The 26,076-nt window shown below is 39.5% G+C and overlaps 1 protein-coding gene across 1 annotated transcript in view; it reads right to left on the bottom strand.

The window, feature by feature from the left end:
* OSBP2 (oxysterol binding protein 2) overlaps positions 1 to 26,076 on the bottom strand; it is a 385,374-nt gene that overhangs the window by 60,895 nt on the left and 298,403 nt on the right. The window contains exons 5-7 of the mRNA XM_075835587.1: positions 24,685 to 24,802; positions 21,298 to 21,364; positions 14,151 to 14,318 (exon numbers count right to left, since the gene is read on the bottom strand). Of these exons, the coding sequence (XP_075691702.1) occupies positions 14,151 to 14,318; positions 21,298 to 21,364; positions 24,685 to 24,802 (353 nt within the window). The remainder of the gene's footprint in view (positions 1 to 14,150; positions 14,319 to 21,297; positions 21,365 to 24,684; positions 24,803 to 26,076) is intronic.

Below are 26,076 nucleotides of genomic sequence, written 5' to 3'. Positions count from 1 at the left end.
TTGCATGGTGCAGATATACCCCCAGCAGCTAACTTGGCGTATATAAGAGTGCTCCCTAAACCGGGTAAGGATCTTTTATTACCCTCATCCTATCGCCCAATATCTTTAATTAATCAGGATCTGAAACTCATTGCAAAAATATTTGCCGAGCGACTTTCCTATATACTCCCTAATCTAATATATCCGACTCAAGTGGGTTTCGTGCGTGGCAGGGCAGCAGTAACTAACATCAGAAGGGTTCTGACTGTCCTAGATGCCACACATGCCCAAACTCGATCTACCAAGCAATATGCATTGGTAGCCTTAGATGCCGAAAAGGCATTTGATAACGTTAGATGGAAATGGCTGGATTTGGTACTAGACAAATTTGGTCTAATAGGTAGTTTCCGAACGTTCCTTTCGGCACTCTATAAGGAACCACGAGCGGCTGTATATTCACCAGGTTGTAGATCGTCATTATTTCCTTTACAAAAGGGTACCAGACAGGGATGCCCCTTGTCCCCTTTATTATTTAATTTGGCTTTGGAACCTTTAGCATATAATTTGGAGAGGACTTCCTTATTTCAGGGCGTTCAAATAGGATCTCAAATGGTACGTACTGCCCTCTTCGCTGATGATATCTTATTATTTATGTCAGATCCTGCTACTCATTTACAGCCAGTATTTCAACATATTGGTGACTTTGGGTTAGTGTCGGGATTCAAAATTAACCCCGAAAAATGTGAGTTTCTTAATTTATTCCCCATTACTCATTTAGATCGACAGGCTATTGACTTGGTGGGATTGAAAATTGCTCATACACACATAAGTTACTTGGGGATCAAAATAGGTAAAACCTCGGCTTCCATATATGGTCTTAATTATCCCCCCATAATACATAAAATACAGTCTGAACTGAGACGGTGGGAAACACTTCCAATAAACTTAATGGGACGGGCACATGTCATTAAAATGATGAGCTTTTCTAAGATTTTGTATCACTTACAGACCATACCACTTCTCCTGAAGCATACAGATGTCACTAATTTGAATAGGGCATTTACCAGATTTATATGGAAAGGGCAGAGGTCCCGGATATCTTTAGCTAAGATGTGTCTGAGTAGAACACAGGGAGGGTTAAATGTCCCTAATGTCAGAACCTATAATTTGGCATGTTTGAGCAGGCACATTGTGGATTGGGCTCATTCCTCTAATTCATATTCTAATTTTGCTTTGGAGTCTGCATTGGTGGAACCAGCTGATCTGATGTCATTAGTGCATTCCAGTTATGCTTCTCTCCCGCTGATTGCAAAACACTCAATCACGATACGTGACACAATAGCAACCTGGAAGGAATTGAGAAAGCGATTTGGTCTTTCTTTCCAGTTTTCTAAACATTTGCCCCTCTGGAGTCACAAAGATTTTCTGGCTGGAAGGCTTAATAAATTCTTCAGAAGTTGGAAACAGAGCGGCATCACTACTATAGCACATATATTGCATGATTCTATACCACGTATAAAGACTATTACAGAGCTGATGCAAGGATTTGACTTACAGGGTGATCAGACCTTCCAGTATATGCAACTTAAATCATTCTGTGTCAAGAGCTTTGGTGACATTTCTAGGGAAATATCTGTTAATGATTTTGACAAATTATTAGATCAGAGATTAACTGCAAACTCGATTTCTGCCATATATCAGACGATAAGAGATAAATGTGGGACTTATAAATTACCACTCAGATTTCCCTATTGGGAGAAGGTATTACGTAATACTGAAGTTTCTGCATGCATTCTGGAGGGTTGGTTGTTATTAAGAAAGCATATTATAAATGAAACCTGGAGGCAAACACATTTTAAACTAATACACGCAGCTATATATGCCTTTAATTTACCTGTTACATCTCATAATCCTGACAGATTGACAAGCTGTCCGAAATGTCACAAGCCCTGTACGGACCTTTATCATGGTATGTGGACATGCCCACAGATCCAAGATTACTGGAAGAGCATACTTAGCTATATAAATACCATGTGGAGAATCCCCATTCAGATGACACCTCTGATGATACTATTTCACTATATAACTCCTATAATACCTCAATCTAAAAAGGAACATAAATTGCCCTCTTTGATACATGTCATTCTCTTGGTGGCGAAACGATGTCTATTGAATACATGGATTACCAGTCACGTACCCTCGATAACCGATGTGTCAGATCAGCTGAAACTCTACTTATATTCGGATAGGCTTGACACTGAGAGACATAGCAGTACAAAAGTAACAAAATTTTTTGCAAAATGGAAACCATTTATTATTACTCACCTTACTTCAGATGAGATCAAAGAAACTATGTCAAGAATTCGATTCTCCAGGTGGTATCACACAGAGGATTTGAAGGGCTCATTGGGAATCTTGAAGCAAACTGATTGATGATGTTTGTTGTTATTCGGAGGGATAGCTCATTCCGGACTTCCCAGGCATGCTTTACTGAAGTGTCGTGATTATCTATGTGATTTCATTCATGATCTTTCTAAGGAACTGTCAAAATGTATTAGGCAGACAATATGTGCTTTAATGTTTTTGACCATGTTTTTTTTCTTTCTTTATGTATAACTGTATTTTGTACTAGTTCTTTGTATGAACCTTTGATTTTTCTTCAATAAAAATGTTTTAAAAAAAAAATAAAAAAATTTAACAATACTTTGTTTTTAAACTTTAATGTACTGACATATATCAGATATGTGCCAGTACATTAACCTGTGGACGGATAATACACAGGCAGTTGTTAGGACATACTTGGGTATGTCCTAACAACATGAAATATGGTAAGACAGCCCTGGGGTCCGTCAATAGACCCTGGGCTGTCTGCCCATATATGGTATGGCCCTCGATCGCGTCACAGGAATTTCCTGTGACGCGATCCAGGGGCATCCCCCCTTCTCACTTTCCCCTGAATGCTGCAGTCAGCTGTGATCGCAGCATTCAGGGGAATAACGGCGGAGATGAGCGGTTTCTCTGATCTCCGCCGTTATAGAGCGGGGCTGCAGCTGTGTAATACAGCCATTGCCCCGCTCCTGACAGGAAGTGCGCGCGCGGTCAGCATGAGGTGATGCGGCCGGCGCTGCACTAATGAGCGGCAGTTCAGGCACTGAAGACAGAACATGGGGGTGTTTTGTAGCGCGCCCGCCATGTTCTGTCTCCAGTGCCGCCGCTCATTAGTGCAGCGCTGGCCGCATTGCATCATCCTGACCCCGCGAACTTATCATGACTCAGGAGCGGGGCTGTGGCTGAATTACACAGCCGCAGCCGCGCTCCCATACATTCATGTGTTACTATACTGAGCTGTGCGGCTGCAACGTGCATCCCTAATGTAGACAATATCCGGCATATAAGACGACCCCACACTTTTGACATTTTTTTAAGGGTGTAAAAAGTCGTCTTGTACGCCGATATATACGGTATATCTATTATTCAAAGATTTGGATTCTATTCTGGTCTAGAGATCAATTGGGAAAAATCCATATTAATGCCACTAAATAAAAGTGATTTAGTATTACAAAAAAAAATTCAAATCATATATCCAGGAGAAAGCTTTAGATATTTGGGTATAGAAATGTCAAATAATATAAAAGAATTTTAGGACTATAATTTTTTCCCCCTTATAAAAGAAATGGAAAAAAAAATAAAAATATGGAACGAATTGGCAATATCAAAAGCCGATAAAATTGTCTTGATTAAAACAGTGTTGATCCCTAAACTTTTATGTGTTTTTGGGGTTACCCCGGTGTGGATACAAGATAAATATTTTAAGAAAATCATAACTATCTTTAATAACCTGATTTGGGGAAGGAAGAGAGTTCGGATTAAGCTAGATTACTTATGTCCTTCAAGAGAACAAGGAGGACTGGCATTGCCAGATATTCGAGTATATTACTTAGCAGCACAATTATAATACATACAAGAATGGGATAAGGCCGAGTTCCTACAATGGATGATCATTAACATTAAAGGCTGCTTTTCAGATATTTATGAGGTGTTAGAATCTGGTCAATTAAAATCTGGAGTCATGGAAAACGTGTTGACAGCACAACTCCTGCATGAATGCTGGAATAGTTTAAGAAATGTGACTGGTCGAAATGTTTTTTTAATCTTTTTCTCCGTTATGGCATAATCTTAACCCCTTAGTGACCAGCCCATTTTAGACCCTAATGACCAAGCTATTTTATTCGTTTTTCTATAGTCGCATTCAAAGAGCTATAACTTTATTTTTTCGTCTACATAGCTGTATGAGGACTTGTTTTTTGCGGGATTAGTTGTGCTTTTTAATAGCACAATTTTTGGGTACATATAATTTTTATATTAACTTTTATTAACCTTTTTGGGGGGGATTATAAAAAAAACTGAAATTCCGCCATTGTTCTATGCGTTTTTAAATTGACGCCGTTCACTATGCGACGTAAATAACATGTTACCTTTATTCTATGGGTCGGTACGATTACGGCGATACCACATATGTAGAGGTTTTTTTATGTTTTATGACTTTTGCACAATAAAAACACTTTTGAACTAAAATTATTTGTTTTTGCATCGTTGCTTTCCAAGAGCCGTAATTTTTTTATTTTTCCATCAATGTAGTGATTTTTTGGGCTTGTTTTCTGCGGGACAAGACGTAGTTTTGAATGGTACTGTTTTGGGGTGCATGGGACTTGTTGATTCATTTTTATTATGACTTTTTTGGGGGGCAATGGAAAAAAATTGCAATTTCGCCATGGTTTTTTGCGTTTTTTTTTTACAATGTTCACTTTGCGGTTTAAATTACATATTAACTTTATTAATGGAGTCATTACGGTCGCGGCGATACCACATATGTGTACTTTTTTTTTTTTTTACACTTTTACTAAATAAAACCACTTTTTATGGAAAAAAATGTTTTTATTTATTTTTTTACTGTACTTTTTAGTAATAATCTTTATTTCACTTTGATGAGTTATTTTATTAGTCCCACTAGGGGACTTTACTGTGCGATATTCCGATCGCTGCTATAATGCTCTGGTATACTTCGTATATCAGAGCATTATTGCCTGTCAGTGTAAATCTGACAGGCAATCTGTTAGGACGTGCCTCCGGCGCGTCCTAACAGGCATATGTCCAGGGCAGACCTGGGGGCTTTTATCAGGCCCCCGGCTACCATGACACCCCATCGGAGACCCGCGATTGCATTCGCGGGCCTCCGATGGGTGACAGAGGGAGCTCACTCCCTCTGTAAACAAAGTTAAATGCCGCAGTCGCTATTGACGGCGGCATTTAACGGGTTAAACGGCCGCGATCTAAGTAAACGTGTAAAATTCGATCGCGGGCGTTGGAGCAGGAGCTCAGCTGTCATCAGACAGCAGAGCCCCGGCTCCTGCCTGCACGGGAGACCCGTGCAGGACTTAGACTAGGCTGACGTGAAAAGGCGTCAGCCTAGCCTAAAGCCCATTAGTGACCGACGTAAAAAGGCATATTGGTGGTCACTAAGGGGTTAATATAGAAGAATGTAAGGCTATCCCAGAGTTACCACTATTAAAACTTAGAGGGATTAGATATGTACTAGAATTAATGGAAGGAGGAAAAATCAAAACATGGGAAAAATTATCAGATGATTTTGACTTGACGGAGAAGGAAAGATTCTCCTATATCCAATTAAAGCACGTATTTGATAAATCTAAGGATAGCAATCCTCTAAATAAAGACCATATGGATGACTTTTACAAAAAAACTGAGAAAATACAAATGTGAAAAAAAAACCTCTCCAGGTTACATAAATCCCTGATGGAAATAAATTCAAGGAAAATAAAATGTAATTGTGTTATAAAATGGGAGAAGGAATTGAATAACGATTGTGTTCTTGATTGGAACATAATATTTCAAAATATTTGTAAAGTATCGATAAGCATCAACCATCAGCTTATTCAGTTCAATTTGATACATAGGTTTTACAATACGCCAGCCCTTTTGAGTAAATTCTCTATCAATAAAGCTTCTAGCTGCCCCAGATGTGGTGCAGCGGAAGCAAACTACAGGGTGAGCCATTTATATGGATACACCTAAATAAAATGGGAATGGTTGGTGATATTAACTTCCTGTTTGTGGCACATTAGTATATGGGAGGGGGGAAACTTTTCAAGCTGGGTGTTGACCATGGCGGCCATTTTGAAGTCGGCCATTTTGTATCCAACTTTAGTTTTTTCAATGGGAAGAGGGTCATGGTGACACATCAAACTTATCGAGAATTTCACAAGAAAAACAATGGTTTGCTTGGTTTTAACGTTACTTTATTCTTTCATGAGTTATTTACAAGTTTCTGACCACTTATAAAATGTGTTCAAAGTGCTGCCCATTGTGTTGGATTGTCATGAAAGAATAAAGTAACGTTAAAACCAAGCAAACCATTGTTTTTCTTGTGAAATTCTTGATAAGTTTGATGTGTCACCATGACCCTCTTCCCATTGAAAAAACTAAAGTTGGATACAAAATGGCCGACTTCAAAATGGCCGCCATGGTCAACACCCAGCTTGAAAAGTTTCCCCCCTCCCATATACTAATGTGCCACAAACAGGAAGTTAATATCACCAACCATTCCCATTTTATTTAGGTGTATCTATATAAATGGCCCACCCTGTATTTGCACATGCTATGGAATTGTATTAAGATTGCTGATTACTGGGATAGAATTTTTTGGGAAAAAATAGATCCAGATATAGTGTTTTAACCCCAACTGGTATTGCTGGGTGATGATTCCGAATTTAATATTTCTAAGGAAAAAAATGTGGATTAATAAAACTATTATTTATTGCAAAATTGCTAATAGTTAAAAAGTGGATATCTAGCTCCCCACCGGAGGTTAATGCTTGGGTAAATAATGTAAAAATTATAATGAAATATGACAAAATCTATAATCAAGGCAAACACTGTAAAACCTATTGGGGGGAGTGATAAGAAAAAAGCTTATTCCCAGAAGTAATGCAAAAAATAAAAAAAATAGACATAATTGGTATCGACGCATTCATAAAATAAAATATAAAAAAAATATACTGTTATTAAACTTGCCGGATGAATGCCATCGGAAACCATCAGTTCACAATACCAGAATTGTTGTTTTTTTGGTCAACACACTTAAAAAATAAAAAAGTTATGGGTCTCAGAATAATATATTTTTTTTTTTTAACAAATAGTTTTTTCTTTGTAAAAGCAGTACATCATAAAAAAAACTATATCAATTTGTATCGCTGTTATCGTATTCACAAAATAAAGTTCAACATGTTGATTTTTACCGTACGGTGAACGCCGTAACAACGAAACCCAAAAAACAATGGCATTTTTTTTTCAGTTTCCCAGTACTTTAAATGGTGCTATTAGAAAACACAACTTGTCCTGCAAAAAAACAAGTTCCTATATGGCTTTGTCAATGGAAAAATTAAAAAGCTATGGCTTTTGGAAAGTGGGGAGGAAAAGCTATAGTGAAAAAGTGAAAAAAGTTAATTTAGACATTGGCTAAAATGATGCAACTTTTGATAAATGTCTGCGATTATCTTTTAAAAAGTTATGACTGTAGCAATAGCCTATAGCAACCAAGATTCATTTCTCAGAACGGTGAAATCTTATAGAGAAAGCCAAAAGTAACGGTCTCCAAACACTATCATATTAGGTAGAAATTCCCTTTAATCTCATACAACAACTTTAATAAGGTCCAACTTCAAAGACTAAATTGTCCGATATATATATATTTACATAATCTGCCATTCTCTTTCCTTTTAATATCTGTACAATAAGGGAGGCTGCAGAGCTTTCTTCCTACTCTCTATATGGTAGGGCTTATACTTTGGTGAAAACTCTAGTTAGTTCATTCAGACACAATGAATAATTTTATCAAGCACCATGCGCGATAGAGGCTCCAGACCACTTGACCTACACACTCTTGTTAAAGTTGAATGGTGTCATTTCGTACAGAGCAGAAGGGACAGTGGCATCTATTGATTTGTGCCACCAGCACTTCCACGCTCTACACTTTTCAGAGTAAATGTGAACGCTGGTCGTCGACACTTTAGTAAACAGTAGAGTTTGATTTATATGAAACAATGTACACTTGCAACTTTGCGAAAAGTCTTGGTTAAACATTTCCTACTTTTTGTCTACAGCTCCATGTGTCTCCATGGATACAGACTAGAAATAAACCCTGTGGGTAATGCAGCAGTCCTAAGGTCCTTTTATACCAGCCCATTTTGGCCGTAACAACGAGCGCCGATCAGTGCGACGGCTCGTTGATCGGCGCTCGTTTGCTCCTTTCACAGGGAGCTAGTAAGGGGACGAGTGCTCATTACTACGATTCCCCATATATTTCTATCGTGTTGGCTGCTCGGCATGTTGGCAGCACGGCAGGGAGATGTGCTGCCGACAACGATAATATTTTAGACTGCCGAAACAATACGTTCAGCTGATAAACGCTCGTTTGCTCGATAATTGCCCTGTGTAAAAGGGCCCATACTTTCTGCCCTCTACTTCTTACGAACATACATTTGGTAGGTAAGCTTGGGTGGTAAATTCTTTAAACTTCCACAATGTTTTACAGAGTGCATTTGTCAAAGAAAAGAATCTCTATGTAATTATTGCTTGCCTGTACCTTTCTCAAAGGTTAATTAGCAATTGTATGACAATTATTTGTATGAACATGCCACTATCTACATAGCGCATCAATAAATACTGTAACTGTGGGAGCAGGAAAGACTAAGTGGGAGATTTATTAATATTGTCATAAAATACACTATGGAAAAATTGTGTAAATTGATTCAAATTGATCAAAATGTTGAAATTATATATTTGGCGCAACTCACTATATATGGTAGGCAGTTTCCTATTCCTTATGTCACCTAATGGCTGGTGTACTTTGCACCAAAAAAAACAAAATGGTGCACACCATTAATACATTTTGCCCATTATTCTAGACCAGGGGTCTTAAACTCAGCCAGGTAAATGGGCCGCACATAGAAAAAATGTGAAGTTGACGGGCCACATTACTTTCAAATTTGATAAAAAAATTATTGTTAATCAATTCATTATTTGAACTACTATAACAATACTACATTACTATAATAATACCGCTAGGTTTAACCTCTTAACGCCGAAGGACGGATATATCCGTCCTCAGCAGCTGCTAGTTCGCGCAGGAGGACGGATATATCCGTCCTGTGATGGCGCGGGTACTGAGACTGTACCCACGCGATCAGCGGCAGGAGCACGGCTGTTATACACAGCCTGGCTCCTGCTGCAACTGCCGGAATCGAAGCGCGCTCCGATTCCGGCAGTTTAACCCATTAAATGCCGCTGTCAATAGTGACAGCGGCATCTAATGTGTTTGACAGGGAGGGAGCTCCCTCTATCACCCCATCGGCGCCCCCGCAAACAAGTCGGGTTTCCATGACAGCCGGGGGTCTAACAAAGACCCCCAGGTCTGTCTTCCGCAACTGCCTGCTAGGCGATGCCGGAGGCATGACCTAACAGGTTGCCTGTCAGTTTTAAGTATACCAAAGCATTATATATGCGATCGGCACATTGCATAGTGAAGTCCCCTGGTGGGACTAAAAAAAAATATGTCAATCCGTTAAATAAAGTTTGTGGAAAAAAATAAAAATAAAATTACAGTGAAAATCAAATAAAACTACTTTTTTTGCCCAAAAAGTGGTTTTATTTAGTAAAAGTGTCAAAACAAAATCACGCATACACATATATGGTATCCCCGCGATCGTAACGACTTGAACAATAAAATGAATACATTAATTAAACTGCCGGATGAACGGCGTCCAAAAAAACCGCAAAAAACAACGGCAAAATTCGCTCTTTTCTCCCATTCCCCCCATAAAAAATTTAATAAAAATGAATCTATAAGTCCTATGTACCCCAAAATAGTACTAATGAAAACTACACATTGGCCCGCAAAAATCAAGCCCACATACGGCCACATTGACGGAAAAATAAAAACGTTACGGCTCTTGGAATGCGGCGATGCAAAAACAAGTAATTTTTTTCTAAAAGGCTTTTTATTGTGCAAACGTAGAAAAAACATATAAAACCTTTACATATTTGGTATCCCCGTAATCGTGCCGACCCATAGAATAAAGTTAACATGTTATTTACGCTGCATAGTAAACGGCGTAAATTTATAACGTGAAAATCAATGCTGGAATAGCTGCTTATTTTTAATACTCTCCTAAAATAAAGTTAATAAAAGTTAATCAATATATTATAAGCATCTAAAAATGGTACAATTACAAAATACAACTCGTCCCGCAAAAAACAAGCCCTTATACGGCGATGTCGACGGAATAAAAAAAAAGTTATGACTCTTGGAATGCGACCGTGAAAAAACAAAAAATAATCCTTGGTCATTAACGTGCAAAATGGCCCGGTCATTAAGGGGTTAAACTTACCGGAAATTTGCAAGTTTACTCCACGTGCTTATTTTAACACTCCAGTTTTCCAGTTTAAGTCTTGCTAAATGCAGTCTGACTGCTCCATTGGCAGCGTTTGGCAGACACAGAATGTCAAGATTGGGCAGACCCTTTTTAGATAGTGCCACAGTGGCCCCTGTAGATAGTGCCACCCCTCGTATATAATGCCACAGTGCCCTCTGTAGATAGAGCTACACTTCCCCAGATAATTCCCCAGTACCCTCTGTAGATAATGCCACAGTGCCCTCTGTAGTTAATGCCACACCGCCCCAAAGATAATGCCACAGTGCCCTCTGTAGATAGTGCCAACCCCTAGAAAATGGCGCAGTGTAATGCCACAGTGCCCTGTGTAGATAGTGCCACACACCCCTTTGTAGAAGGTGTCACACACACCCCTTTGTAGAAGGTGCCACACACACCCCTTTGTAGATAGTGCCACACATATCCCTTTGTAGATAGTGCCACACATATCCCTTTGTAGATAGTGCCACACATATCCCTTTGTAGATAGTGCCACACATATCCCTTTGTAGATAGTGCCACACACCCCTTTGTATTTTGAAAAAAGGGTTTGGTTGGATCCAGCGCTGGAAGTAGTTAAAAGGAAGCTTTTTCCAAGTTTTAATGATTCTTAGTTAAAAGAAGGTTTTCTTTGGCATATATTAGTTATGATCCTGCAAGGATAGATTGGATGAAGAAAGTAGGAAGCCTACGCGTTTCGGACGGTGTCTCCGTCCTTATTCATGGCTTAAGATGGCCATCTTAAGCCATGAATAAGGACGGAGACACCGTCCGAAACGCGTAGGCTTCCTACTTTCTTCATCCAATCTATCCTTGCAGGATCATAACTAATATATGCCAAAGAAAACCTTCTTTTAACTACTAAGAATCATTAAAACTTGGAAAAAGCTTCCTTTTAACTACTTCCAGCGCTGGATCCAACCAAACCCTTTTTTCAAAATAGCAAGTCTTTCCATGTGCCACCACGAGGATCCGAGCGCCAAGATTACCATCCACAAATTCACACATCTACTACAAGGTGAACTGGAGAAATTCCTTCTATTTTTGCTTGCACCCCTTTGTAGATAGTGCCAAACATATCCCATTGTAGATAGTGCCACACATATCCTATTGTAGATAGGATTACACATATCCCTTTGTACATAGTGCCACACATATCTCCCTATAGATAACTCCATTGAGGCTCCCTCTAGGAGTGGAGTCACCAGCCAAAGCGTTGCTGCACTATGGCCGGGGATTCCTCCCCTGGAGGAGCCACTGACGTCACTGTCCATATATGGAAAGTTACATCAGAGGCCTCGTCTATCAGCGGAATCCCCGACCAGTGCGACAGTAACCCCCTGCCGGGCATTCCGGTCCAGGAGGAGCCACTGATGTCACTGTCCATATATTGACAGTGATGTCAGGGGCTAGGTCTATCAGCGGAATCCCCGGCCAGAGCGCTCTGGCTGGGGATTCCACTCCTAGAGGGAGCCCCAATGAAGCTATCTATAGAGACAGGGGTGTAGCGCTGTCCACAGGGCGGGGTGTGTGGTGTGGCACTATCTACAGTGGGATGTGTGTGGCGCTCCTTCTACGGCCTGCTCTCTGCTCTTCCGCTGTCAGTGGGCCGCAGATGACAGCCTCAGGGGCCGCATGCGGGCTGCGTGTTTGAGACCTTTATCCTATACTCTTAAAAACTGTCGAGGAAGATAATAAAAGTATTTAAAACACATAAGAAATTTGGTACTAATTTTCTTTCGTGCACATCGAAATTCTGATGCGAAGGCATAGTAAATCTCCCCCTAAATCTTTACATGTATAAGCAAGCTTTTTTTTTTTCTTCTTTAAGATTTCTCCTATATGTCAATGCAACAACTGAAAAAATAAGAGCCTTCTGTTCACATCAGAGAACAAAAGTGCAAGAGAAGCTACAGGAAAAAGCCTCTTCAAAGTAACAAAATTTAAAGGCACAGGAATAAAAAAGTAAATCATAACATGTAGAAGGATGAACCACATAGAACATCTACTATAATTGACCTTTGCTCGAGAGAAATTCATACACAGGACACATGAAAGTACACAACTAGAAGGCCATGTGAACAGCTGGAACACTAAACAAAAGATCAAATAATGGCATCAACAGCGGCTACAAAGTAAAAAAAATATACAGAACAAATGGATGAAAAGATCATTGAAAAGAGATGACAAATAGCCATACACTGCAGCTATAATCAAGAACTCCGCGGATAAAGGGGCACGGCATAGCATGGTGCATTGAGGTTCTTTTTCAACATAAGATGCTGGCATACCATACCATACGTGTTGTAACATGGATTGGAAAGAAACAATGCACAGGTAACATGCAATCCATAAGAGCTAGCGCAACTTATACGGAATAGCTACATTTTGGAAACAAATCCTTAAAATTAAGGTACATTAAATAAAGGTGTTTTTTTGTTTTGGTATTTTTAGATTTAGAGAATGTGATGGTAATTTACAATAAGATGTTTCCTTTCCATTTCCTTTTTATAGTAATTATCTTAGAGTTTTAGAGTACTAATAATAATTAATTTCCTATTTCAAACAATGATATTAAGACCACTGCTTGATGACCAGGGATGGGACCTTGGTACCCAAGGCCTGTAGCTACATATTATTTAAAGAGGGGTAACAACTACCATACAGGCTGCTACGGGCCCCAGAGACACAAGGGTGTGTGGCACATAAGGTCCTGACGCCAGCCAGTGTCAGGACCTTGTATGTGGTAGCGCATATAAGCCAGCTAGCGCCTGGAGCTTGTGTGCGGCTACAGTGCCTGGCAGTGAAGAGAACCCGGAAACAGTAAGTAAATAGAGGGTTTTGTTCTGGGGTCTTAATGCTTTTTTTGGTCTTGTCTGGGATCTGAATTAATTTTGGGGTCTGCTCTGGGGTCTAAATGATAAAACTACTTTATTTATGGAGAAGTTATTGGATCAATGTATTTTGGTATCATTTGAGCACTGTATGGTACTTAGGCATTGTACAGCACTGCTACTTAGGCATTGTAGAGTATATTATTTCTACAGCGTATGGCGGTGGTGGCCTGTAGAGCATTGTTATTTAGGCATTTTGTATAGAACTTTTATTTAGCCTATGTATTGCATATTTTTTTGGCACCATCCTGTATAATGCTGATATATAAGCATTTTATTTTGCATTATTTTTTGTACACTGTATAGCAGCACACCAAATTAGGGGGGGGGAGCAACATATGGAACCGGACACAGCACCATTCAGCGTAAGGCCAGCCCTGCTGAATGAAATACTCTCGAAATTCATATCAAGACTGTATGATATCCATCTATTCAGAACCTGATGGTGTTGGAAGGTTTGTCACACAGCTTCACGAAAACAGATGGCGATCTTGTGAGAGAATTCTCTGATATGCCCAGTTGTTATTCGTTGTGTTCCAAGTGGGTTTTTATAGAATGTCTTATTCTTGTAAGATTACCCTAGTTGCCCTGTGCCAGTAAGATAATGACCACATGGACTGAAGTGCTCTGATTATGATTTCATGAATAGTAATAAAATACCAGTAATATGAGAAAGATCTTTTGAATCTATGTAGGCTACAGAAAAAAAGAATCTGAAATAAATGTATTTTTATATTTTAAAGCTAAGCAAACTTGGTATCTCACTTACCGGCATGGGGATCTTGGATAGCTCTTTTCCTATGCAGTTTTTCATTATACTCCAGAGATTAAGGCTATAGTTTGGTTTGTCTGGAATTCGAGTCCTCCTCCTTTTCTTAGGTAAGAGATCTTTGCGTTTAGAGTCATAGTAGCTGCTTTCATGTGAGCTATGAAATACCTAGGCACAAGATGCAGAATAGAAAATGAAAAAAACAGCGATTCTTCTGTGGGTTAAATAATGATATATTGTAATAGTTCAGACTTTTACAGACGCGGCAATACCAATTATGTTTATTTATTTATTTTTTTACTATACTCTCGGGAGAAAATGTTTTTTTTTAACTTTAAATTTTTTCATTTTTTTTTTACATTTAAAAAACCCTTTATTTTACTAATTTTAATTTTTTTTATTAGTCCCCCTAGGGGACTTCAACCAGCGATCGTTAGATTGCTTGCACTATATACTGCAATACTAATGTATTGCAGTATATCGTGATTCTGACAGGCTTCTATTAAGCCCTGCCAGAGCCGGGGCTTAATAGGAGCACAAGGTTAGTGGACCTGGGGGCCTTCATTAGGCCCCCAGGCAGCCATAGCAACCATCGCTACCCCGCGATTGCATTGTGGGGGGTGTAATGAGCTGTTAGAGGGGGTCGACCCCTTTTTCTAACGCGCAGCATTTAACGAGTTAAACGAGCGGGATCGCGCTCGACCGCGATCCCGCTCGTTACTCTGAAGTGTCGGCTGTAACATACAGCCGACACCAGCATCCTATGGAGCGGGTTCACTCCGGGAGCCCGTTCCATACTTCCCCTACCCGACTTTGGCGTATGGATACGTCGGGGTTAAAGAGGCTCTTTCACCAGATTATAAGTGCCCTATCTCCTACATAATCATATCGGCACTGTAATGTAGATAACAGTGGTTTTTATTTTGAAAAACTATCCATTTTGAGCAAGTTATGAGCAATTTTAGATTTATGCTAATTCGTTTCTTAATAGACAACTGGGCATTGTTTTTACCTTTTTACCAACTGCACGTTGTGAAGACGTGATCTCACTGTGCTGTCACATACACCCACATTAACTTTACTTAAGTGTCTTGGGAGTGACTAGACATTGCCTCCAGCCAGGACGCGATGTCTATTCACACTCCCGACACTTCGGTAAAGTTTCTGTGAATGACAGCAGAGCGTGATCTCACGAGATCACGCTGTGCTGTGTGAGTAAGTCCCAACACAAACTTCACCGAAGTATCGGGAGTGTGAATAGACATCGTGTCCTGTCTGGAGGCAATGTCTATTCACTCCCAAGATACTTCAGTAAAGTTAATGTGGGTGTATGTGACAGCACAGCATGATCTCGCGAGATCACGCTGTGCAGTGAATACAAATGGACATGAATGGAGAGAAGTGTATGACGCTGATTGGTCAGTGTCATACACTTTTCTTTACAATGCCCACTTGGTCAAAAGGTAAAAAACGCCCAGTTGTCTATTAACCCCTTCAGTACTGAGCCTGTTTTGGCCCCGTGGACGCAGTCAATTTTTTCAAATATGACGTGTCACTATTTGGTAATAACTTGGGAATGCTTTTACCTATCCAAGCGAGTCTGAGATTGTTTTCTTGTGACATACTGTACTTTATGTTAGTGTAAAAATTTGATCAATAAGTTCAGTATTTGTTTGTGAAAAACACCAAACTTTAGAGAAAATTTGCAAAAATGTGCATTTTTCTACATTTAAATGTATCTGCTCGTAAAACAGATAGTAATACCACACAAAATAGTTACTAATTAACATTTCCCATATGTCTACTTTATGTTGGCATCGTTTTTTGAACATCCTTATTTTTTTCTAGGAAGTTACAAGGCTTAGAACATTAGCAGCAATTTCTCACATTTCCAAGAAAATTTCCAAAACCTATTTTTATAGCTACCAGTTCAGAAGTGGCTTTGAGGGTCTTATATATTAGAAACCCCCATAAGTCACCCAATTTTAAAAACTGCACTCCTCAAAGTTTTCAAAATAGCATTTAGAAAGTTTCTTAACCCTTTAGGTGTTTCACAGGAATTAAAGCAAAGTAGATGGGAAATTTACAAATTTCTTTTTTTTGTCAGAAAATCCATTTTAATCCATTTTTTTCTGTAACACTAAAGGTTTTACCAGAGAAATGCAACTCAATATTTATTGCCCAGATTCTGCAGTTTTTAGAAATATCCCACATGTGGCTCTAGTGTCCCAATGTACTGAAGCACAGGCCTCAGAAGCAAAGGAGCACCTAGAGGATTTTGGGGCCTCCTTTTTATTAGAATATATTTTAGGCACCATGTCAGGTTTGAAGAGGTTTTGTGGGGCCAAAATAGTGGAAACACTCCCAAAAAGACACCATTTGGCAAACTACACCACTCAAGGAATTTATCAAGGGGTATAGAGCATTTTAACCCCACAGGTTGTTTGCTGAATTTAGTGGAATTCGTCTGTAAAAATCAAAATCTAAATTTTTGCCAATAAAACGTAGAAATTATAAATTTTTACAAGGAATAAAAAAGAAAAAGCACCCCAAGATGTGGTAATAAATGGTTGTTTGGACACACGGCGGGGCTCAGAAGCGAAGGAGCACTATTTGGCTTTTGGAGCTCAAGTTTGCTGGATTGGTTTTCTGGTGTCATGTCGCCTTTGCAAAGCCCCTGAGGGACCAAATCCCCCAGAAGTGACCCCATTTGGGAAACTACAGCCCTACAAAGAATTTATCTAGGGGTATAGTGAGCATTTTGATCCCATAGCTTTTTGCTGAATTTAGTGGAATTAGGCCGTGAAAACTTCTATTGTTTTTTATTCTTTTTTTTTTTTACGGCGTTCACCGTGCGCTATAAATGACATATTTAATTTATTCTGCGGGTCGATGCGATTACGGCGATACCATATGTATATAGGTTTTCTATATTTTACGGTGTTTGCACGTTAAAGTCACGGTTTTAAAAAAATGATTTTGTTTTTGTGTCGCCATATTCAAAGAGCCACAACTTTTTTATTTTTCCATCATTAAAGTTGTGTGAGGGCTTGTTTTTTGCGGAACAAACTAGTTTTTATTGGTACCACTTTTGACTACATGTGACTTTTTGATCCCTATTTATTAAATATTTTGGGAGCAGAAGTTACAAAAAATAGCGATTCTGGTATCGTTTTTTTATTATTTTTTTTATGGTGGTCATCTTGCGGGATAAATTACATTATATTTTTATAGTTCAGGCTGTTACGGATGCGGCGATACCAATTATGCATAGTTTATTTTTTTCTAATAATAAAGGACTTTATAAAGGGAAAAAGGGCGCTTTTTTTTATTTTATTATTTTACACTTACATTTTTTTTTTACTTTTTTTTTAGTCCCACTAGGGACGTGAAGATCCAATTGTTGGATTGTTGTTATAATACCCTGCAATACTTATGTATTGCAGGGTATTATACCTGACTGTTTCACACTGACAGGGAGCATATTAGGTCCTGCCACTGGCAGGACCTAATCGCCTTCCATAGATGGCAGACCGGAAGCCTTTGTTAGGCTTTCGGTTGCCATAGCAACAATCGCCCCCGGCAATCGCGTAGCGGGGTGCCGATATTGTTGTAACAACTTAAATGCGGCGGTCGCTATTGACTGCCGCATTTAGGGGGTTAATCGGTTCGTATCACCGCTGTGATCCGACCCGATTTTTTTCCCCCAGTACTAAGGCTGCTAGTAGCAGCATGTACTGGGAAATGCCGGGCTGCGGGGAGCGCCTGTGTGCTCTGTTAGGAGCACATGTAGATTAACGGGCTGCAGGCACAAGGACCAGTGCTGCAACCCGTTAATCTACGTGGGGTGGTCGGGAAGGGGTTAAGAAACGAATTAGCATAAATCTAAAATTGCTCATAACTTGCTCAAAATTTATCGTTTTTAAAAATAAAAACCACTGTTATCTACATTACAGCGCCGATCAGCTTATGTAGGAGATAGGGCATTTATAATCCGGTGACAGAGCCTCTTTAAATGGCGGCTGTATAAATGAATATGCACTGGGCTGTAGGGTCAGGTAAAGTTGGCGAGGCTTAAACAATCCCTCCACTTTTATACTCAGAAAAGTGTTGGAAAAGGTTTGACCTAATGTTTTTAGCTGAAGCCAAATTTATCAACAGGGAGTAAACCACGTTCATAAATCTGTTACACACTGCACAGGGGAGAGATACTGGCACGCCGCTGGCATGATGCCTCAGTAATAACAGACCTCAAACTATAAAGATCTGTAATAAAATGATAGTGAAGATTATCTTAATACAAAATGTATATACACTACCGTTCAAAACTTTAAGGTCACTTAGAAATTTCCTTATTTTTGAAAGAAAAGCACAGTTTTTTTCAAGGAAGAGAACATTAAATTAATCAGAAATACACTCTATACATTGTTAATGTGGTAAATGACTATTCTAGCTGCAAACATCTGGTTGTTAATGCAATATCTACATAGGTGTATAGAGGCCCATTTCCAGCAACCATCACTCCAGTGTTCTAATGGTACACTGTGTTTGCTAACTGTGTTAGAAGGCTAATGGATGATTAGAAAACACTTGAAAACCCTTGTGCAATTATGTTAGCACTGCTGTAAACAGTTTTGCTGTTTAGAGGAGCTATAAAACTGACCTTCCTTTGAGCTAGTTGAGAATCTGGAGCATTACATTTGTGGGTTCGATTAAACTCTCCAAATGGCTAGAAAAAGAGAGCTTTCATGTGAAACTCGACAGTCTATTCTTGTTCTTAGAAATGAAGACTATTCCATGCGAGAAATTGCCAAGAAACTGAAGATTTCCTACAACGGTGTGTACTACTCCCTTCAGAGTACAGCACAAACAGGCTCTAACCAGAGTAGAAAGAGAAGTGGGAGGCCCCGCTGCACAACTGAGCAACAAGACAAGTACATTAGAGTCTCTAGTTTGAGAAATAGACACCTCACGGGCCCTCAACTGGCAGCTTCATTAAATAGTACCCGCAAAACGCCAGTGTCAACGTCTACAGTGAAGAGGCAACTCTGGGATGCTGGCCTTCAGGGCAGAGTGGCAAAGAAAAAGCCATATCTGAGACTGGCTAATAAAAGGAAAAGATTAATATGGGCAAAAGCACACAGACATTGGACAGATTGGAAAAAAGTGTTATGGACAGACGAATCGAAGTTTGAGGTGTTTGGATCACACAGAAGAACATTTGTGAGACGCAGAACAACTGAAAAGATGCTGGAAGAGTGCCTGACGCCATCTGTCAAGCATGGTGGAGGTAATGTGATGGTCTGGGGTTGCTTTGGTGCTGGCAAAGTGGGAGATCTGTACAAGGTAAAAGGGATTTTGAATAAGGAAGGCTATCACTCCATTTTGCAACGCCATGCCATACCCTGTGGACAGCGCTTGATTGGAGCCAATTTCATCCTACAACAGGACAATGACCCAAAGCACACCTCCAAATTATGCAAGAACTATTTAGGGAAGAAGCAGGCAGCTGGTATTCTATCTGTAATGGAGTGGCCAGCGCAGTCACCAGATCTCAACCCCATAGAGCTGTTGTGGGAGCAGCTTGACCGTATGGTACGCAAGAAGTGCCCATCAAGCCAATCTAACTTGTGGGAGGGGCTTCTGGAAGCATGGGGTGAAATTTCTCCCGATTACCTCAGCAAGTTAACAGCTAGAATGCCAAAGGTCTGCAATGCTGTAATTGCTGCAAATGGAGCATTCTTTGACGAAAGCAAAGTTTGAAGGAGAAAATTATTATTTCAAATAAAAATCATTTCTAACCTTGTCAATGTCTTGACTATATTTTCTAGTCATTTTGCAACTCATTTGATAAATATAAGTGTGAGTTTTCATGGAAAACACAAAATTGCCTGGGTGACCCCAAACTTTTGAACGGTAGTGTATTTGTCGGAGTTCTCAGTGGGGAGTCCCATACGAAGTTTTAGCAATGATTTCTGTGTATGCCCCTGATCAAAAACGGTCTTATAATTTATGTTTATGAGCAACTTAATATTCATTTATTGGCGCCCATCCTGGATGCCTTAAAGGAACAGTGTCACCACAAAAAAAAATTTCATGTCAGTTTAATGTTAGTGTTTTATTAAAAACGTTTTTATTTATTTGTGTGTTTGTGTGTTACTTTTTTCTATTTTTTCACTTTTTCTTCCCTATGGGGGCTGCCATTTTTTTTTCCATTTCTGTATGTGTCGATTTACGACACATACAGACATGGAATACGGCAGCCACAGTCCCATAGGGACTGCGAACGGGGCCCGTCCCATCCACTTCTGTGTACGCCGTCTGTGTGGGAACTGCGCATGCGCCGCTCCCACACAGTCCAATTTGAAATGCGCGCCGTCCGTCGCCATTTTCCTGTGGACCGAAAGTCGCGGCCGGACAGTAAGATTACTACTTTCGGTCGCGGCTTCCGGACTTGTGCACTTGGACCAGCGGCAGCAGACGGAGCGGACGGGCCGGAGGGAGCCACGGCGGCAGGAGCAGGTAAGAGATTTCTATGTATGTTCGTGTTTGTGTGTGTTTACTACTGTATGTAAACCTACTACACTGTGTGTTAGCTCAAAAAATGGCGACACACAGTGTAGGAGGTTAGACCGTTCAATCCCCTCGTTTATCCCGGCACTAGCCAAGATAAAGGAGGGGGGGATTCTCAGAGCTCACTAGAGCGAGTGCTTTTTTCCCAATTTTGCAGCAAAAAGCAATGTGGTTGCTTTACCACATGCAATGCTGCAATTTTGGGAATAGCTCCATCTAGTGACCAGCAATGGGAAATATTATAAATTAGAATCTAATTTATAATATTTCCTGACTCGTGAAAAAAATAAAAAAAATTTGAACAATGTTTAATCACCTACACACTAAATGTTTAATTAAAAAAAAAAAAAACATGTTTTGCTGGCAACACATTCCCTTTAAAATGGCCACAAGTTATAGTTGTTTTGTTGACAGATCCTGACAATTTCAGTGGGTTCTGCATACGGGTGCCATCAGACTCATTGATATTCATTCTCGGGTGGGGTAGAACTGGCTGTGCTGCCATTTTATTGCTGGTTCACTTTACATGTCTGCATTACAAAACTGTTATTTTTGTGATGAAGAATAGACTTACATTATCTTCTAGATGCCAATCATCAGGAGGGCCTCCACTGGCACTGCTCAGATTGCTGCCAGAACGCCTGCCAATACACATAGAAATATATTTAAAAAACAAACATCTTCCTGAAAAAAAAAGCATTTTGGTAACTATTAATAGTACATTTTGGATTTTCTTCTAAATAAATATGGCAGGTTCAAAAGCTGACTTGTAGATAACAATATGCTGTTCCTACTTTAGGTAAGATATTTATAGTCGTCTACAAGGCTTATGCTTTATCTCAAATGTCAAATCTGTTTCTGAAAAATAATCGAGCAATATCATGCACACGGTACACAGCCATGTTCTCCTGCTTGATTCCATACACAAAATAAAGGGTTTAGTCCTCATTTACATGGGGGATTTGGACAGGTTCTAGCCCATCACAGGCAATATAGTCTGTTTCTATGATTGGAAAATGGTCACCTACACATCTGCTAGCTGCTGATCACATTTACTAACATTCACGAACATGTCCAATAAACACTTATTTCCGAATATCTTCAATCTCTTCAGTTTATCAGATCGGTCATACTTGTTGGATCAAACTCAGCCGTACCCACTGGGTTTATATGGGAGTTGGGAGAGCTTGTTTAGTCAACATCTATTTCATGTGTATGGCCCGGCGTCATTATAGCTTGTAATATACAGTCAGTTGTTAGTATTGGCATCATGATTGCAGCTGATAAAGCCAACTCAAATATAGTAAAAAAATATGTTCCAAGTACCCATGGAGCAAAGCATTTATTTTACAAAGAGGAAGAAATGGTCAAAATAGTCCTTGTGTTAAGATAGAATATGTGACATTGGAATTTTATATATATATATATATATATATATATATATATATATACATACATATATACATACACATCGTTGAGCTAGAACATTAAAACCACCTGCTTAATATTGTGTAGGTCTGCCTCCTGCTGCCAAAACAGCTCTAACCTGTCTAGGCATGGCCCCACAAGACCTCTGAAGGTGTCCCATGGTATCTGGCACCAAGATGTTAGCAGCAGATCCTTTAAGACCTGTAAGTTGTGAGGTGGGGGCCTCCATGAATTCAACTTGTTATTCCATCACATCCCACAGATGATTGATCGGATTAAAATCTGGGGAATTTGGAGGCCAAGTCAACACCATGAGCTCTTTGTAATGTTCCTTAAAGCAATACTGAACAATTTTTGCAGTATGGCAGGGCACACTATCCTGCTGAAACAGGCCACTGCCATTAGGGAATATGGTTACCATGCAGGGCTGTTACTTAGTCTGCAACAATGTTGAGGTAGTTTGTACATGTCAAAGTAACATCCACATGAATGCCAGGACCTTAGGTTCCCCAGCCCAGAGTATCACCCAGAGCTTCCTATAGTGTATTCTGGTCCAATCTCTTCTCCAGGTTATCGACGAACCCGGCAATCTACATGATGAAAACAGAAAATTGGATTTATCAGACCACGCTTCCATTGCTCCATGGTCCAGTTCCAATTCACACATGCCCATAATAGGCGATTTCGGTTGTGGACAGGGGTCAGCAAGGGCACTCAGACTGGTCTGTGACTACGCAGCCCCAAACGCAGCAAGCTGCAATGGACTGTGTGATCTGACAACCTTTTTTTTTATCATTGCCAGCATTAACTTTTTCAGCAACACCCCACAAGACAGTTGTCTAGCCATCACAATTTGGCCCTTGTCATACATAGTCTCTCAGATCCTAACACTTGCCCAATTTATCCCACTCCGTGACAGGTACCATTGTAATGGGATAATCATTGTTATTCACTTTACCTGTCAGTGGTTTAATGTTATGGCTGAACAATGTGTGTATATATATATATATATATATATATATATATATGTATATATATATCTATATCGAACAATAAAAGTATTGTGACACCTACATATTACACACTAAGGGAGCTATCATGACAACCCATTCTAAATCTATAGGCATTAATATAGAGTTGGCCTCCCCTTTGCAGCTAATACTTCTGGGAAGGTTTTCTATAAGATTTTGGAGTGTGTCTGTGGGATTTTTTGCCCATTCATCCAGAAGAACATTTGTGAGGACAAACACTGATGATGGCCGAGAGGTCCTGACTCACATCCGAAAGGTGTTTGATAGGGTTGAGGTCAGGGTTCTGTGCGGGCCAGTCAAGTTCTTCCACACCAAACTTACCCAACCTTGTCTTTATGGACCTTGCTTTATGCACTGGAGCACAGTCATTCTGGAACCGAAAAGGGCCTTCCCCAAACTGTTCCTACATAGTTGGAAGCATACAATTCTCCAAAATGTCCTGGTAGCTAAGGGGCTTAGACCAACCCCTAAAGAACAACCCCATAGTTTTATCCCTCCTCCACCAAACTTTACAGTTGGCACAATGCAGTCACACAGGTAACGTTCTCCTGGCATTTGCCATCCCAGACTCGTCCATCAGACAGCCAGATAAAGAAGGGTGATTCGTCACCCCACAGAACATGTTTCCACTGCTCCAGAGTCCAATGGCGGCGTACTTTACACCACTTTATCCAATGCTTGGCATTGTTCCTCGAATTCACGCACAAATTCAGTGAGCACTTTAGAAAGACCCATTCCCTCACAAATGTATATAATGGCAGACTGCATGGCTATGTGCTGGATCTTATACACCTGTGGCAATGGGACTGAATGAAACACCTGAATTCAATGATTCACCAATCATTTTGTGTATATATATATATATATATATATATATATATATATATATATATATATACACACACACATAAATTTTATATATATATATATATATATATATATATATAAAAAAAAACACAAATATCAAAATGGTATCTGTTATCCCTGTTGCTAAATTGCACGTGGGGGTAGGAAACGTTAAAGACTGTGAAGGCTGCCCGTCCCTGATTTATACATAGAAGTGAGGAATTCTGGGAGTGTGGCATGTCAGTGTCATACTTCTCTAGGCATTCTGACAGACAGGCATTATGACAAGCGGGCAGTTGCTATCTACAAATTCCGTGACTGGATATTTTATCTTATGCAAAGAAAATCTCTTTGGGCAATAATGTAGCAAAAAATTGGAAAATCAGGTCTAGGGTAGAGCACATTGACAGACAGTGCCCTGTGGCATGCAAGTACAGTCAGATCAGACATCTGTATTTTCTTCTATGCTGAACTACCAGTGATACTGAAGTTTACATAAGAGCAGCTAGGTGGGATCTGCCATAAAGTGGCAATAAATGTCTCTAAGGCATGAATTGTGCATACACGTCTCATAACAGATAGGTCCATGTTCTGTCGAATGTGGCCATAATCATGAATAGTTTGGTTCTTTGCAAAACGTAATAAGGCTACCATACCTGTGCTGTTTGGGGTCAGTTGTTACTGTGATAAAGGCTGGTGCGTCCTCCATGGCATCAAAGTACTCTGTCTCCTCATCTTCATCACTGGCCTCCCCTTTTACAGCTTGGACACTCCCTGAAAAAAGCAAATCAGTTATGGAATCCTGGTAGTATTGGAAGCTGTAAATTACCTTGCAGGCAGATGATATGATACATTTATTTACCACAGCTTCTGCTGAGAGGTTTTTCATTTAGTACAGTGGTTGCAGTTCTTAAAATCCCATCAGTTGGTAATTTCTTGCCATTCAGAATACATACTATATCCTCCAAAATAAATATGTCTACATTCAGGACATAGTGAAGATCCAGCCCTGGCCACCTAACCCCAGTCCTCATCCATTGGATCAAACCCATGTCAACACATTGTAGAGGAAACCCTTGTGTTGACAACTAATCGGCACAACGATCCAGCCAACTAAAGTATTAATATGTAACAAATAACTCTAAACTCCAAAATATTCCCATCATATACTCACATTCGTACCTTTAGAATCAATCAGAATATAAACTAACTTTGCATGGGTTGTTTTGGATGATTGCGAAGTTATATTTTTGGAAGTACTTTTTACACGATTCCCCTTTATTGTCTCGTTCTAAAATATCCACATTTCTTATGATATGAAACGCTTACATCCTTGCTAATTATGAACTTCCACACCCCCCCCCCCCATCTAAAAGGAAGAAAAACTAGAAATCTAACACTGATTTGTTCATTATAAACCCTGCGAATATGTGACCTTAGTGGTCACATTATCATTATATCATAAAAAAATCTATCAATAAATATAACCCATTTGATTATGCACGATAGCTATGGAAACCTGATGAAATATACGTGAAAGCTATGGAAACCTGATGGAATATACGTGAAAGCTATAGAAACCTGATGGAATATACGTGAAAGCTATAGAAACCTGATGGAATATACGTGAAAGCTATAGAAACCTGATCGAATATACGTGAAAGCTATAGAAATTCTACAATGTACCAAAGGATTCATCATGGAGTTGATTTTTAATCACAGCATATTCTATATACTTCATCTCTTAAGTGGTATAACAAAAAAAAAATCACAACCCTACAGACAGCCTGCACATGCCCATTCTAATAAAAATTAGTTTTAAAAAAGTTGAGTTTCTGGTTTTATGCAAATAAAGCCTAATTGTATAATTAACATTTTATAATATGTGACATTTTATAATATACTTTGTGTTTCAATTCTTCCCCATTTTCAAGATCTAATTTTGCGGTCAGTGAATGGAAACATTCCTGTTTACATTCATGGGCGGAAAACCATACAAACCTAACACTTCTCACAGCGGAATGTTTGTTACAATTGAATCCAATTTT

Source organism: Rhinoderma darwinii, chromosome 1 (genome assembly GCF_050947455.1).
Source record: "Rhinoderma darwinii isolate aRhiDar2 chromosome 1, aRhiDar2.hap1, whole genome shotgun sequence".
Lineage (NCBI taxonomy): Eukaryota > Metazoa > Chordata > Amphibia > Anura > Rhinodermatidae > Rhinoderma > Rhinoderma darwinii.
The sequence above is the reverse complement of the archived record's forward strand: the minus strand, read 5'-3'. Positions and strand labels throughout refer to the sequence as shown.